At 43.4% G+C, this 17,040-nt stretch overlaps 1 protein-coding gene across 2 annotated transcripts in view; it reads left to right on the top strand.

Annotated features, from left to right (window-relative positions):
• Nucleotides 1-2,109: 2,109 nt before the first annotated feature.
• Nucleotides 2,110-17,040, top strand: part of LOC121555526 (cytoplasmic FMR1-interacting protein 2) — a 48,042-nt gene continuing 33,111 nt past the window's right edge. The window contains exons 1-4 of one of the 2 annotated variants that reach the window (XM_041869350.2): nucleotides 2,110-2,497; nucleotides 14,565-14,714; nucleotides 14,809-14,898; nucleotides 15,519-15,596. In XM_041869350.2, coding sequence (XP_041725284.2) covers nucleotides 14,598-14,714; nucleotides 14,809-14,898; nucleotides 15,519-15,596 — 285 coding nt within the window. In that variant the 5' untranslated portion in view covers nucleotides 2,110-2,497; nucleotides 14,565-14,597. The remainder of the gene's footprint in view (nucleotides 2,498-14,564; nucleotides 14,715-14,808; nucleotides 14,899-15,518; nucleotides 15,597-17,040) is intronic. The other variant, XM_041869349.2, reaches the window with a different exon arrangement.

Below are 17,040 nucleotides of genomic sequence, written 5' to 3'. Positions count from 1 at the left end.
TATTATTATTATTATTCTGAGTCTGTGGTTCCAGACAGTCCTACATGCCTGCTCTGGTTGCTGTGACAACAAGGTCTGACTGGGTACAAGTACTGGCATAGTAATACCCTGTCAGGCAGAGAGTACACATAGAATTACATATAGGATCTCTGTGGGAGTATGGATATATATACAGTGGGGGAAAAAAGTATTTAGTCAGCCACCAATTGTGCAAGTTCTCCCACTTAAAAAGATGAGAGAGGCCTGTAATTTTCATCATAGGTACACGTCAACTATGACAGACAAATTGAGAAAAAAAAATCCAGAAAATCACATTGTAGGATTTTTTATGAATTTATTTGCAAATTATGGTGGAAAATAAGTATTTGGTCACCTACAAACAAGCAAGATTTCTGGCTCTCACAGACCTGTAACTTCTTCTTTAAGAGGCTCCTCTGTCCTCCACTCCTTACCTGTATTAATGGCACCTGTTTGAACTTGTTATCAGTATAAAAGACACCTGTCCACAACCTCAAACAGTCACACTCCAAACTCCACTATGGCCAAGACCAAAGAGCTGTCAAAGGACACCAGAAACAAAATTGTAGACCTGCACCAGGCTGGGAAGACTTAATCTGCAATAGGTAAGCAGCTTGGTTTGAAGAAATCAACTGTGGGAGCAATTATTAGGAAATGGAAGACATACAAGACCACTGATAATCTCCCTCGATCTGGGGCTCCACGCAAGATCTCACCCCGTGGGGTCAAAATGATCACAAGAACGGTGAGCAAAAATCCCAGAACCACACGGGGGGACCTAGTGAATGACCTGCAGAGAGCTGGGACCAAAGTAACAAAGCCTACCATCAGTAACACACTACGCCGCCAGGGACTCAAATCCTGCAGTGCGAGACGTGTCCCCCTGCTTAAGCCAGTACATGTCCAGGCCCATCTGAAGTTTGCTAGAGTGCATTTGAATGATCCAGAAGAGGATTGGGAGAATGTCATATGGTCAGATGAAACCAAAATATAACTTTTGGTAAAAACTCAACTCGTCGTGTTTGGAGGACAAAGAATGCTGAGTTGCATCCAAAGAACACCATACCTACTGTGAAGCATGGGGGTGGAAACATCATGCTTTGGGGCTGTTTTTCTGCAAAGGGACCAGGACGACTGATCCGTGTAAAGGAAAGATGAATGGGGCCATGTATCGTGAGATTTTGAGTGAAAACCTCCTTCCATCAGCAAGGGCATTGAAGATGAAACGTGGCTGGGTCTTTCAGCATGACAATGATCCCAAACACACCGCCCGGGCAACGAAGGAGTGGCTTCGTAAGAAGCATTTCAAGGTCCTGGAGTGGCCTAGCCAGTCTCCAGATCTCAACCTTATAGAACATCTTTGGAGGGAGTTGAAAGTCCGTGTTGCCCAGCGACAGCCCCAAAACATCACTGCTCTAGAGGAGATCTGCATGGAGGAATGGGCCAAAATACCAGCAACAGTGTGTGAAAACCTTGTGAAGACTTACAGAAAACGTTTGACCTGTGTCATTGCCAACAAAGGGTATATAACAAAGTATTGAGAAACTTTTGTTATTGACCAAATACTTATTTTCCACCATAATTTGCAAATAAATTCATTAAAAATCCTACAATGTGATTTTCTGGATTTTTTTTTCTCATTTTGTCTGTCATAGTTGACGTGTACCTATGATGAAAATTACAGGCCTCTCTCATCTTTTTAAGTGGGAGAACATGCACAATTGGTGGCTGACTAAATACTTTTTTCCCCCACTGTATGTAGATAGATAGATAGAATAGATAGAGATAGATCGACATAAACAGTAGATAGATATAGTAGGGTACCTATGCAGTTATAACTTATTCTATTACATTTCTATACAATCCATTGTATGGTGACTGAATTAAATACTCCAAATATTAGGCCTATACAGTTACGTCATGGACTGGACGCTGTATTCTGTGCAGTTGATGTGATCAAAGTTCAGTTTGACACCATCTGTCCTGGTCACTGGGTCAATGTGGTGCCTGTGCTGTGCATGGTAAGTAAGTAATATCCTGCAATATCCAATCAAATGGACCTGGGGAAGAATGTGAAGCACGCTTCGATGTTGGCCTAACCGCTATGATATCATTTCAAGGGGAATAGTTTGTAGCGATTAGTGATAGATAGGCGACATTGCAAATACATTGTTTCATTTTGACGATACAAAAGCCTCATCGCAAGGCGTTAGAGTGTCGGTCTGTGCAACAACGTTGACCATATTCAGCACCACAGTTCCATCCTCCCGCCTGTGTGAGTAACTGTCTCTTTAAGGAAATGCACTTGCAGCCATTTTCTGCTCTTTGTGTGGGGTAGATTATAGCGGATAGGCGCTGAGAGAAACGAGATCATCAATCGGGGGAAAGGCCAGAAAAAACGTCAGTAAAACATTGGATTTTCGTCGCGGAGTTCGACATTGTCCGCCCAAATTTTCCTGGACGGACATGCAAATTGCAGGTATGTGCAAAATGTAGCGGAATATGCTGCCAGCGCACGGCAAATATGTGCGGGTAGCCTACGCTCGCTTCTCGACGGTGAGGCTGCGATGGATGTAGAGAACCTGCCGTGTTTCCCATCTCTTGCATGGTGCACCATCATTGTACCATTCGAAGTAATTAACCCGTCCCAGTTTATTTTAAATGTTTACATTGAAAACAAATAAACGCATCGGATTCGATCATTCATTCGTTTTTGCGGCCGTTTGCCTCTTCACTTATTCCGTGATGTGAATGAACCGCCCCGTTATTTCAGGCAGTGTACTGATAGCATCATACTACGAGAGATGGGTGGGGTGGCAGTGGCTATAGGAAAATATGCGTTTTCTTCATTTTTACATGAAAATAGGCTACGGGTGATATGAATAGAAAACAATACATTTTATTGTCTTATAATAAAACATACAACATTTATACAATTATGTTCTGTTATAGTGAAATGTTCCGAGAGATATATTGGCTACAGCTAGTGGAGGTTAGCTCTCTGACATGCTGACTAGACCGGGCGCGCGCCATCGCGCGCATGTTGATTTTGTTCACCCACACCAGACGTGATCAGGACACGCAGGTTGAAATATCAAAACGAACTCTGAACCAACTATATTAATTTGGGAACAGGTCGAAAAGCATTAAGCATTTATGTCAATTTAGCTACTAGCTTGCTGTTGCTAGCTAATTTGTCCTGGGATATAAACATTGGGTTGTTATTTTACCTGAAATGCACAAGGTCCTCTACTCTGACAATTAATCCACAGATAAAAGGGTAAACAGAGTTCGTTTCTAGTAATCTCTCCTCCTTCAGGCTTCTTCTTCTTTGGACTTTATATGGGGATTGGCAACCAACTTTAAGGTGCATTACCCCCACTAACTGGACTGGAGTGTGGACCTCAGTTCATCTTTCAATCACCCACGTGGGAATATGCTCCTAAAAACCAATGAGGAGATGGGAGATGCGGGACTTGCAGCGGGTCACAAATAGAACCAAGTTCTATTTTAGTGCCTGGCTACGCAGACGTTCGTTGACGCATGCGAGCAGTGTGGACGCAATGATTGAATAACATGTATGTGTACATTTAGGTACAAAAGGCAGGTTTACAAATATCAATGTAGCCAAATGTTAATTGTAAGATGCGTCCTTCCAACTCAGGCTCATGACGCTGTTCTAGCCTGATGCACGGATGACAGGTTCACCCTCTTCCATTATGTAGCCTATCGATTCTCTAACCTCAAATTAATACATATTTTTTCCCCACCTCTCAAATAATTAATAACCATTTTACGTTGTTTGACTGTAACATTTGAAAGGTTTGTTTATTTGGATCCCCATTAGCTTTTGCAGAAGCAGCAGCTAAGTAACAAAACACTGATACACTGATAGACAAGGACAGTCACACTCATTTGAAATGCAATGACAAACAAGACAACAACAAAAATAATACAAACAATAGAACAACAAAAATAATGTGTGTGTTAGTGTGTCTGCGTGTGTTTGTGTCCCCTCATAGTCCCGCCGTTCCATGAGTTGTGGTTTAATCCATTTTGTTAAGGTAATTTTTGCTGTTTGCTTGAGTAATTGGAGATGGAAGGGAGTTCCATGCGATCATAGTTCTGTATAAAACTGTGCGTTGCCTCATTCGTTTTGGACTTGGGGACTGTGGAGAGACCTCTGGTGGCATATCTTGTGGGGTATGTATGGATGTTTGAGCTGAATGTTATTTGATTATGTAGACAATATGGAATTTTCGTCACAGTAATATTTCTCATAAAAACTAGAAGAGAAGAAGTTAATCTCTTGTCAACCATCAACCAGGAAAGACTGGCATGCATGTTGTTGATGTTAGTTCTGTATGTGCAGTTAAGGGCAAGGCGTGCTGCTCTGTTTTGAGCAAGCTGCAGCTTTGATAGGTCTTTCTTTGCTGCACTTGACAATATTACCAGACATTAAACAAGATGGGGCAAGACCAGAGCCTTAACAACTAGTACAGTTGATCTTTGTGTCAAAAATACAGGACTTATATTTTACAACAGACATACCTCTCCCCATCTTCACAACAACTTTGTCAATATGACTTGACCATGATAACTGACCATCCAATGTTACTCCTAGGAGTTCAGCTTCCTCAACTTTAACAATGTTCACAACCTTTATGTACAACTCCAGTTGAGGTTTAGGTCTTAGAGAATGTTTTGAACCAAATACAATGCATTTAGTTTTAGATGTATTTAATACCAGTTTATTATTAATCACCCATTCTGATACTGACTGTAACTCCTTATTTAGAATTTCAGTGAGCTCACTGGCTTTGGGTGCTGGCATGTAGAATGTGGAATGATCCGCATACATAGTCATTCTAGTTTTGTGTAAGACCAGTAGCAAATCAAATAGCGAAGAGTAATGGCCCAAGGCAACTGCCCTGAGGGACACCGCACAATACATATCAGATGTTAAAGAAGCTTCCATTGAAGAACACTCTCTGGGTTCTATTGGATAAATGGCTCTCCAACCATGTGATGGCAGGTGATTTACAGCCATAGGAAGTTTGTTTTTACAATAACAATTTATGATCAATAACATCAAAGGCTGCACTGAAATCTAACAATACAGCTCCAACTGTCATCTTATTATCTATTTATTTTAACCAATCATCAGTCATCTGAGTCAGTACAGTACAAGTTGAGTGCCCTTCTCTATACTGTATGCATGCTGAAAGTCTGTAGTTCATTTGTACTCTGAAAAATAGCATTGTATTTGGTCAAACACGATCCTCTCCATCAGTTTACTAAGAACAAGCAGCAAACTGATTGGGCGGCTGTTAGAGCAAGAAAGGGTACTTTACTATTTTTAGGTAGTGGAATTACTTTAGATTCCTTCCACACCTGTGGACACACACCTTTAGAAAACATTTTGTATTACTTTAGGCCCAACCTTTGTCACTTTGGGTTTCCTTGTTATTTCCACAATGTTGTTATCTTCGCAGTTTAGATTATAAATAGTGTTAACACTCAGTTGTTAATTATGCTCTGGTAATGTAAACATTCAGTTACATTGTCATTGTCTGTCCATAAAATAACATCCTTATTGCCGAGAGCCAAATTCTTCACCCACAGTCTACTCTAGTAATCCTCAAATACTTTAAGTACTTGATAGTTAAATGCTTTGTCCGGCACACTGAGAAGATCCTACATTAGTCCTAATTTCTCTTAACTGTTAGGCTAGAAATTAGGACTAATGTAGGATCTTCTCAGTGTGCCAGACAAAGCATTTAACCATCAAGTACTTAAAGTATTTGCGGATTACTAGAGTAGACTGTGGGTGAATAATTTGGCTCCTGGCAATAAGGGGCGGCGGGTAGGTGGTTCGAATCCCCAAGCCGGCAAGGTGGAAACATCTGCCGTTCTGCCCTTGAGCAAGGCAGTTCACACCCAACAACAACTGTTCCCCGGGTGCCGATGATGTGTACGTCGATTAAGGCAGCCCCCCGCACCTCGCTGATTCAGAGGGGTTGGGTTAAATGCGGAAGACACATTTCAGTTGAATGCATTCAGTTGTGCAACTGACTAGGTATCCCCTTTCCCCTTATGGTCACTACAGCCAATGGAAATTGATATTGCTTTGGAGCAAAGCAATGCAGCGTTAGTGAAAATATGATCAATGCAAGTGGATGTCACAGATCCAACACTATTGGTAGAAAATATACCCCTCTGTTAACATCACACACATTAACAAGCATTGCACACTTCTTATCCAAATATTGACTGTTAGCACTTAGCAGCACTGTTAGCACTTAGCAGCACTGTTAGCACTTAGCAGCACTGTTAGCACTTAGCAGCACTGTTAGCACTTAGCAGCACTGTTAGCACTTAGCAGCACTGTTAGCACTTAGCAGCACTGTTAGCACTTAGCAGCACTGTTAGCACTTGGTGGCCTATAGCAGCACCCCAAAGAAGAGGCTTTAGATGAGGCAGGTGAACTTGCAACCACAACACTTCAACAGCATTTGACATGAGATCCTCTCTAAGCTTTACAGGAATATGACTCTGAACATATACAGCAACACCTCCCCCATAGGCATTCCTGTCTTTTCTGTAGATATTATCCCTGTATTGGTATTGCTATATCAAAGGAATTATCTAAGTGAGTTTCAGAGATGGCCAGTATATGAATGTTATCCGATGTTAGCAAGTTATTGATTTCATGAACCTTATTTCTAAGGCTACATACAGTGCATTCGGAAAGTATTCAGACCCCTTGTCTTTTTCCACATATTGTTACATTACAACTTTATTCTAAAATTGATTTTAAGTGAAGGGGTCGGAATACTTTCCGAATGCACTGTATATTAATATGGGCTAGCCCTTTCCTTGGTAGCTTATTGGAGATGGACTGAATAAATATATGTGTGTGTGATGTTGGGCTGAAGCTACTGAAAGATGAAGGATTAATTTATATTTGATCAACCAATTCCTAAACCAATTGTGTGGGTAGCCACTACACTTGCTGAAGGCTGACATCATCACTGTGTTCATATAGACATTCTCAGATGCTATCTGACCCCCTGTCTCCAGTCCTATTGGTTTATTCCCTCTCAGTTCTTGAACAATTATGTGATAAACTGAGCACTGATTCATTGGTGATAGCATGGCCAATTATCAATAACCACCACCTTGAATCCCAACCATAGAACTAGTAATCTACGCACTACACTACCACTACCTTGAGTTTATTTAAACCCGAGGAAAGGGGCCTACTAGGCAACAACATTCCATCTCTATTCTCTGAACCTGTCACTAGGCTGGGTCATGTGACCTTCCAAATGTATTTTGCTCGTGAATATTCATGAGGTATGTATTGTTGTTAGTTGGTTGGAATGGAGATTCATGACATGATGAGGGAGTTACTGTTGTAGTGGGAGGGTAGTTGTGTGCCCCCCCCACAGTCCAAACCATAATCTCTCCCTGAATATGAATTCCTCTGTCTGTGTTCCACCATGTCACTCATAAACAGACCCTATATTCTCCATTTGTGTGTGTGTGTGTGCGCACGTACCTCGTGCGCTCAGTGTGAGACGAGGATGGTAGCACATTTTGCCCAGAGGGGAACCCATTGAGTGATGTTACCCGGATGTGACACACTCTCTCTCTCTCTCTCTCTCTCTCTCTCTCTCTCTCTCTCTCTCTCTCTCTCTCTCTCTCTCTCTCTCTCTCTCTCTCTCTCTCTCTCTCTCTCTCTCTCTCTCTCTCTCTCTCTCTCTCTCTCTCTCTCTCTCTCTCTCTCTCTCTCTCTCTCTCTCTCTCTCTCTCTCTCTCTCTCTCTCCCTGCCTTAGATTAGCTTCTCCTTCTGTACAGGGCTGGAAGTGATAAAGGATGGCTTAGATAGAGATATCTATTTCACCACTCCCCCTCCTCCAACACTCACTCCCCCTCCTCTTACATTCACTCCTCCTACACTCAGTCCCCCTCCTCCTACACTCAATCCCCCTCCTCCCACACCCCCTCCTCCTACACTCACTCCTCCTCCACTCCTCCACATCCTCCTCTTCCTACACTCACTCCCCCTCCTCCTACACTCACTCACTCCTCCTCCACCTACTCTCACTCCTCCTCCGTCTACAGTCAGTTGTCCTCCTCCCACACTCACTCCTCCTTCTTCCATCCACTCCTCCTCCTCCTACTCTCACTCCTCCTCTGCCTACACCCACTCCTCCTCCTCCTACACTCCTCCTCCGCCTCCTCCGCCTCCTCCTACTCTCACTCCTCCTCTGCCTACACCCACTCCTCCTCCTCCTACACTCCTCCTCCGCCTCCTCCGCCTCCTCCTACTCTCACTCCTCCTCTGCCTACACCCACTCCTCCTCCTCCTATACTCCTCATCCGCCTCCTCCTCCTCCTCCTCCTCTCACTCCTCCTCTGCCTACACTCACTCCTCCTCCTCCTACACTCAGTCCCCCTCCGCCCCCTCCCACTCCTACTCTTCTTTTTTCAGATTTCCACATAATCTATCAATTAGGGCTGACCCCAATTATTCGACTGGTCGATTGTTTGGTTGATAGGCTGCTGTTCGACCGAGATTTTTTAGTTGAGCAGTATCATATATATATATATATATATATATATATTATATACTACCAGTCATAGTTTGGACACACCTACTCATTCAAGGGTTTTTCTTTATTTATTTTTTACAATTCTTTACATTGTAGAATAATAGTGAATACATCAAAACTATGAAATAACACATATGGAATCATGTAGTAACCAAAAAAGTATTAAACAAATCCAAATATCTTATATTTGAGATTCTTCAAATAGCCACCCTTTGCCTTGATGACAGCTTTGCACACTTGACATTCTCTCAACCAGCTTCACCTGGAATGCTTTTCCAACAGTCTTGAAGGAGTTCCCACATATGCTGAGCATTTGTTGGCTGCTTTTCCTTCACTCTGCCGTCCGACTCATCCCAAATCATCAGGTCATCTGATTCAGCACTCCCTCACTCTCCTTCTTGGCTAAATAGCCCTTACACATCCTGGAGGTGTGTTGGGTCATTGTCCTGTTAAAAAACAAATGATTGTCCCACTAATCCGAAACCAGATGAGATGGCGTATCGCTGTAGAATGCTGTGGTAGCCATGCTGCTTAAGTGTGCCTTGAATTCTAAATAAATCACAGACAGTGTCATCAGCAAAGCACCCCCACACCATAACACCTCCTCCTCCATGCTTTACGGTGGGAAATACACATGCAGAGATCATCCGTTCACCCACTCCGCGTCTCACAAAGACACAGCGGTTGGAACCAAACATCTCCAATTTGGACTCCATACCAAAGGACACATTTCCACCGGTCTAATGTCCATTGCTCGTGTTTCTTGGCCCAAGCAGGTCTCTTCTTCTTATTGGTGTTCTTTAGTAGTGGTTTATTTGCAGCAATTCCACCATGAATATGAAAAATGTATGCACTCACTAACTGTAAGTCGCTCTGGATATGAGCGTCTGCTAAATGACTAAAATGTAAATGTAAATGAAAGCCTGATTCACACAGTCTCCTCTGGACAGTTGATGTTGAGATGTGTCTGTTACTTGAACTCTGTGAAACATTTATTTGGGCTGCAATTTCTGAGGCTGTTAACTCTAATGAACTTATGCTCTGCAGCAGAGGTAACTCTGGGTCTTCCATTCCTGTGGTGGTCCTCATGAGAGCCAGTTTCATCATAGTGCTTGATGGTTTTTGCGGCTGCACTTGAAGAAACCTTTGAAGTTCTTGAAATGTTCCGTATTGACTGACCTTCATGTCTTATAGTAATGATGGACTGTAATTTCTCTTTGCTTATTTGAGCTGTTCTTGCCATAATATGGACTTGGTCTTTTACCAAATATCTTCTGTGTACCCCCCTACCTTGTCACAACACAACTGATTGGCTCAAACGCGTTAACTTTTAAGAAGGCACACTTGTTATTTGAAATGCATTCCAGGTGACTGCCTCATGAAGCTGGTTCAGAGAATGCCAAGTGTGTGCAAAGCTGTCATAAAGGCAAAGGGTGCCTATTTGAAGAATCTAAAATCTAAAATTATTCTACAATGTAGAAAATAGTAAAAATAAAGAAAAACCTTTGAATGAGTAGGTGTGTCCAAACCTTTGACTGGTACTGTATATATAAGTTTGGACACACCTACTCATTCAATGATTGTTCTACATTGTAATAATAGTGAAGACATCAAAACTATGAAATAGCACATATGGAATCTTGTAGTAACCAAAAAAGTGTTAAACACATAAAAATACAGTGGGGAAAAAAAGTATTTAGTCAACCACCAATTGTGCAAGTTCTCCCACTTAAAAAGATGAGAGAGGCCTGTAATTTTCATCATAGGTACACGTCAACTATGACAGACAAAATGAGGGAAAAAAATCCAGAAAATCACATTGTAGGATTTTTTATGAATTTATTAGCAAATTATGGTGGAAAATAAGTATTTGGTCACCTACAAACAAGCAAGATTTCTGGCTCTCACAGACCTGTAACTTCTTCTTTAAGAGGCTCCTCTGTCCTCCACTCGTTACCTGTATTAATGGCACCTGTTTGAGCTTGTTATCAGTATAAAAGACACCTGTCCACAACCTCAAACAGTCACACTCCAAACTCCACTATGGCCAAGACCAAAGAGCTGTCAAAGGACACCAGAAACAAAATTGTAGACATGCACCAGGCTGGAAAGACTGAATCTGCAATAGGTAAGCAGCTTGGTTTGAAGAAATCAACTGTGGGAGCAATTATTAGGAAATGGAAGACATACAAGACCACTGATAATCTCCCTCGATCTGGGGCTCCACGCAAGATCTCACCCCGTGGGGTCAAAATTATCACAAGAACGGTGAGCAAAAATCCCAGAACCACACGGGGGAACCTAGTGAATGACCTGCAGAGAGCTGGGACCAAAGTAACAAAGCCTACCATCAGTAACACACTACGCCGCCAGGGACTTAAATCCTGCAGTGCCAGACGTGTCCCCTTGCTTAAGCCAGTACATGTCCAGGCCCGTCTGAAGTTTGCTAGAGTGCATTTGGATGATCCAGAAGAGGATTGGGAGAATGTCATATGGTCAGATGAAACCAAAATATAACTTTTTGGTAAAAACTCAACTCGTCGTGTTTGGAGGACAAAGAATGCTGAGTTGCATCCAAAGAACACCATACCTACTGTGAAGCATGGGGGTGGAAACATCATGTTTTGGGGCTGTTTTTCTGCAAAAGGGACCAGGACGACTGATCCGTGTAAAGGAAAGAATGAATGGGGCCATGTATCGTGAGATTTTGAGTGAAAACCTCCTTCCATCAGCAAGGGCATTGAAGATGAAACGTGGCTGGGTCTTTCAGCATGACAATGATCCCAAACACACCGCCCGGGCAACGAAGGAGTGGCTTCGTAAGAAGCATTTCAAGGTCCTGGAGTGGCCTAGCCAGTCTCCAGATCTTAACCCCATAGAAAATCTTTGGAGGGGAGTTGAAAGTCTGTGTTGCCCAGCGACAGCCCCAAAACATCACTGCTCTAGAGGAGATCTGCATGGAGGAATGGGCCAAAATACCAGCAACAGTGTGTGAAAACCTTGTGAAGACTTACAGAAAACGTTTGACCTGTGTCATTGCCAACAAAGGGTATATAACAAAGTATTGAGAAACTTTTGTTATTGACCAAATACTTATTTTCCACCATAATTTGCAAATAAATTCATTAAAAATCCTACAATGTGATTTTCTGGATTTTTTTCCCTCATTTTGTCTGTCATAGTTGACGTGTACCTATGATGAAAATTACAGGCCTCACTCATCTTTTTAAGTGGGAGAACTTGCACAATTGGTGGCTGACTAAATACTTTTTTTCCCCACTGTATATGTTATATTCTTAAAAGTAATCACCCTTTGCCTTGATGACAGCTTTGCACACGCTTGGCATTCTCTCAACCACCTTCATGAGGTAGTCACCTGGAATGCTTTTCCAACAGTCTTGAATGAGTTCCAATATATGGTGAGCACGTAATGGCTGCTTTTCCTTCACTCTGCGGTTCAACTCATCCCAAACCAAATCTGATGCAGCACTCCATTAAAAAAACAAAACAATTATTATTATTATTATTATATAGTATTATTTAACCTTCATTTAACTAGGCAAGTCAGTTAAGAACAAATTCTTATTTACAATGACGGTTACAACCCCGGCCAAACCCTCCCCTAACCCGGACGATGCTGGGCCAATTGTGCGCCGTCCTACGGGACTCCCGGCCACAGCCGGTTGTGGCACAGCCCGGGAATGAACCCGGGTCTGTAACGCCTCTAGCACTGCGAGAACCATGGTTTGGTGGAACGTTGATGGAATATTTTCCCTCAGAAAATTCTGAGAACATTGTAACCACGTTCTAGAGAAGTTTGGTGTGACATTAAGGGAATGTTCTCCTAACTTTAACACCAAAACATGCAAAAAGGTTTTAGCTAACATAGATAGAATGTTCCCCTAACTAACGTAAAACGGGACACTCAAACATTACGGGAACATTACGGGTAACATTACAAAAATGTTCTCTCCCTAGAATTGTTAGCTGGGCTCTCCCCTCGTCACCCTCTCCCCTCGTCACCATCTCCCCTCGTCACCATCTCCCCTCCTCACCATCTCCCCTCCTCACCATCTCCCCTCCTCACCCTCTCCCCTCGTCACCCACTGCCCTCCTCACCCTCTCCCCTCCTCACCCACTGCCCTCCTCACCCACTCCCCTCGTCACCATATCCCCTCCTCACCCACTGCCCTCCTCACCCTCTCCCCTCGTCACCCTCTCCCCTCCTCACCCACTCCCCTCGTCACCCTCTCCCCTCGTCACCATCTCCCCTCGTCACCATCTCCCCTCGTCACCCTCTCCCCTCGTCACCCTCTCGCCTCGTCACCCTCTCCCCTCGTCACCCACTCCCCTCGTCACCCTCTCCCCTCGTCACCCTCTCCCCTCGTCACCCTCTCCCCTCTTCACCCTCTCCCCTCCTCACCCTCTCCCCTCGTCACCCACTGCCCTCGTCACCATCTCCCCTCCTCACCCTCCTTCGTCTCCCTTACTGTTCCTTCTTCTAGCTGGAGGAAATTAAGCCGATTATCAGGCATGTCAACCCCTGTCTGTCAGAATAGAGTTAAAAACACACTCCTGAGAGGCACATGATGTAGAGGCCAGGCGCTAGGCCCCGTGCCAGACACAGTGTGTTGTACTAAATGTCACCCTATTTCCTATATAGTGCACTATGTAGGGGATAGGGTGCCATTTGGGACACCATACTGTGTCTGGTTCCTACTCAGACCCAGACCAGACTGGCTGTAAGGGTATATAGTCTTCTAAACAGTGTGATATACAAGGCTGCAATACTGTAATCGATTGATTGATTAGCCTTTTTGCAACTAGGAACACCTTTCAGCAGTGCTGTTTGGGTTAGCTATTGATGTGCCTTTCCGCCTGATTTTTGTCAATCTTCAATCAAGTGTTAATTACCTACCTGTCTGCATGTGAATTAGCCTACTCAGCTGTTTGATTCCAGTGCAGAGCAGACAGAACCCAATGCTGTCATGTATACCAGTGTGCTACGCACATTCAGCAGTCTCATGTCTGACCGACAGTTAAACACAGGCAATTTACTGCTGTTCTCTTCTGTCTCTGGGAAGAATGACAGCGTTGTCTAGCATTAGAACATGTCTTCTTCTCACTATTGTCTTTTCATGGTGTCACAAAGGTTGTTTGTCTGATGACATTTATCTGGCAGTTGTAATAGGGAAACATGCCATGCCCAGTGCCCACACTCTCCCACACTGTGTTGAGATAGACAGGGAAGCAGACAGACAAACGTACAGGTATAGACACGCGGGTGCACAGACAGACAGACAGATGTACAGGTTACAGGTGCACATACCTACAGATATTTGCTGTAGCAAGTGGTTCCTAAAGAGGAAATGAGAGTGAATACCAGACAATGTATGACAGTTCTCATGGTGGAAGGAATCTATACTGGTTTATAGATAGTATTTGTCCTCTTTTTTTTACTGAGAGGTTGTGGTTTGCCTCTCTCTCTCTCTCTCTCTCTCTCTCTCTCTCTCTCTCTCCCTCTCTCTGTATATCTCTCCCTCTCTCTCTCTCCCTCTCTCTCTCTCCCTCTCTCTGTATATCTCTCTCTCTCTCTCTGTATATCTCTCGCTCTCTCTCCCTCTCTCTGTATCTCTCTCTCTCTCTCCCCCTCTCTCTGTGTATCTCTCTCTCTCTCTCCCTCTCTCTGTATATCTCTCCCTCTCTCTCTCCCTCTCTCTCTCTCCCTCTCTCTCCCTCTCTCTGTATATATATATATCTCTCTCTCTGTCTCTGTCTCTCTCTCTCCCTCTTTCTCTCTCTCTCTCTCTCCCTCTCTCTGTCTCTCTCTTTCTCTCCCTCTTTCTGTCTCTCTCTCTCTCTCTCCCTCTCTCTTGTCTCTCCCTCTCTCTCTCTCTCTCTCTCTCTCTGTCTCTCTCTGTCAGACTGGCCGGTTGTGTGAGTGACCTCTTGTAGCCATGACGACCCACGTGACCCTGGAGGATGCTCTGTCTAACGTGGATCTGTTGGAGGAGCTGCCCCTCCCTGACCAGCAGCCCTGCATCGAACCTCCGCCCTCATCCATCATGTACCAGGTACACACACACACACACACACACATCTGAGTTTTCTAATTCATTGCAAGAGTACTAAACTCCTCTTTCTCTCTCTCTTTCTTGTTCTTTCTAGGCTAACTTTGACACAAACTTTGAGGACAGGAATGCGTTTGTGACGGGGATAGCTCGCTACATCGAGCAGGCTACTGTCCACTCTAGCATGGTGAGGAAGCAACAGGGAGGGATTGGTTTGGAACGGGGCCGAGGGAGAGGACTGAGGGAGCGGTTTGGAATTGGGCCTCTGTGCTTTGTGGACACAGGGATACTTTTGTTTTTCAATGGGAACAGTTAGGGAATGGTTCTCAGACCCCTAGCATCCTTATTCTCTCTTGGCTAACACACACACACACACACACACACACATTCACACACACACACCCGCCACAACAGAGCCTTGTGTTTTTGGTGTTTGGGTGTTTTATCGTCGTTTTCGCACTGAGGCTTTGGCCTTGTTAGCAGTTTCAGTTGACACAAACACACACACACACACACACACACACACACACACACTCTAAGGGAGACAATAGGCTAGACTTCCTCTTCCTGAATGTAATGAATACGGAGTGTGATTTGACTGACAGAGGAGGAAACTCTCTTAAATAAACTTGATTTTAAATCAGGAAGTTCCATTCAGATAAATGATCTTTTTTGATTTTATCATACTATTTTAATAACCATTTTATGTTTGAAACATACCTGTGAAGATGAATTAAGATAATATGCATACATTTTGTGTTGTATGTCTAATGCATATTAACCCCTTTGTCTGTTCTCTCTCCCCAGAATGAGATGCTGGAGGAGGGCCATGAGTACGCTGTCATGCTCTACACCTGGAGAAGCTGCTCAAGAGCTATACCACAGGTAACTCACTTTCTCTCTCTCTCTCTCTTTCTCTCTCTCCCTCTCTCTTTCTCACTCTCTCTCTCTCACTCGCTCTCTCTCTTTCTCTCTCTCTCTCAATGTCGCTCTCTCCTCACTTTCAAACAATCACAAGATAGTGAAAGCATTAACAAAGAAATAGACTTGGGCTGGATCCAGATTGCCATACCTTCATACCGATCTTGTGACATCCCGGGATATTCGGTAATACCGGCACTGAACATAAGGGGTGCTGTTTTTAAACCCCACTGAGCCTCTGTAATCTGCATTTTAGACAGTCTCTGACCTAAACTATTTGCAAGACAGACATCCCAGCTCATAAAGTTAGACAAATAACAAAAAAATGCTACTCACAGTTTGCTGAACGTACAAAGCAAATATTAGACAGCAAGGCCCTTGATCCAGGAGGGGATTCTCTGCTGTTACCAAGCGATGCTTGATTTTGGAAGAAGCTAACCACTTAGCTAGATAGCTAACTAGCTACTAAATTAGCAAACCAAATGCACAACTGCAGAGCATTTAGCACATTTTAGACAGTTAACTTAATAGTTATAAGATATCTAGCTGGCAAACATTTAGTTGTGAATTCCATACTGTAACTAGATCACCTGGCGTGTGCTGCTCAACAGTGAGTGACTCAAAAGGCTCCGGTCTCTCTTCGTTTTGTGCTTGTTAACAAACCCCACGTGACTGGGGACTACCGGTAAACTTCATAATGAAAAATGATGTGACAGGTGAAATGAAGAACGCGATCTTCTTTATCTTTTAACGTATTGCACATGTTGACTGAAGGCATTTACATAAAAAGCACTTACAAATATTCAAATGTATTAACAAACTTCAAAGAAATAGCTTCAATGGTATTGAAAAACAATCCATTGGCTATTTCCAAATACTCCGGTATACGGTAAATCCCGTATACTGCCCAAGCCTACTCTGCAATGAGAAGGGTGAAGGGTGTTCTCTCAATAACCCTCGACTTCACCACACGTTCCTCATCTGTCTTGTTCTCACTTCAACAGTTCAACCCTAAACATGCAAATTAGTCTATTTTCACCACATCACTACCCACTCTACAACCACAGTCTACTTTACATGTAACTGCCAAAATAAAGGAAACACGTGAGTAAATGAGTGATACAAAGTATTTTGAAAGCATGTGCTTCCACACAGATGCGGTTCCTGAGTTAATTAAGCAATTAACATCCCATCATGCTTAGGGTTATGTATACAAACTCTGGGCAGGTCATTATTTTGGCCATTATTTTGGCAGTTGTAGAATCTACGCCAAGGTGCATTGAAGCTGTTCTGGCTCATGGTGGCCCAACGCCCCATTAAGACACTTTATGTTGCTGTTTCCTTTATTTTGGCAGTTACCTGTATATCAGCCAGAAAGGGAACCAATCATGGGAAATGCAAATAAAAC

This window comes from Coregonus clupeaformis, unplaced genomic scaffold (assembly GCF_020615455.1).
Source record: "Coregonus clupeaformis isolate EN_2021a unplaced genomic scaffold, ASM2061545v1 scaf0026, whole genome shotgun sequence".
Taxonomy (NCBI): Eukaryota; Metazoa; Chordata; class Actinopteri; order Salmoniformes; family Salmonidae; genus Coregonus; species Coregonus clupeaformis.
This window is presented reverse-complemented; position numbering and strand designations above follow the sequence as displayed.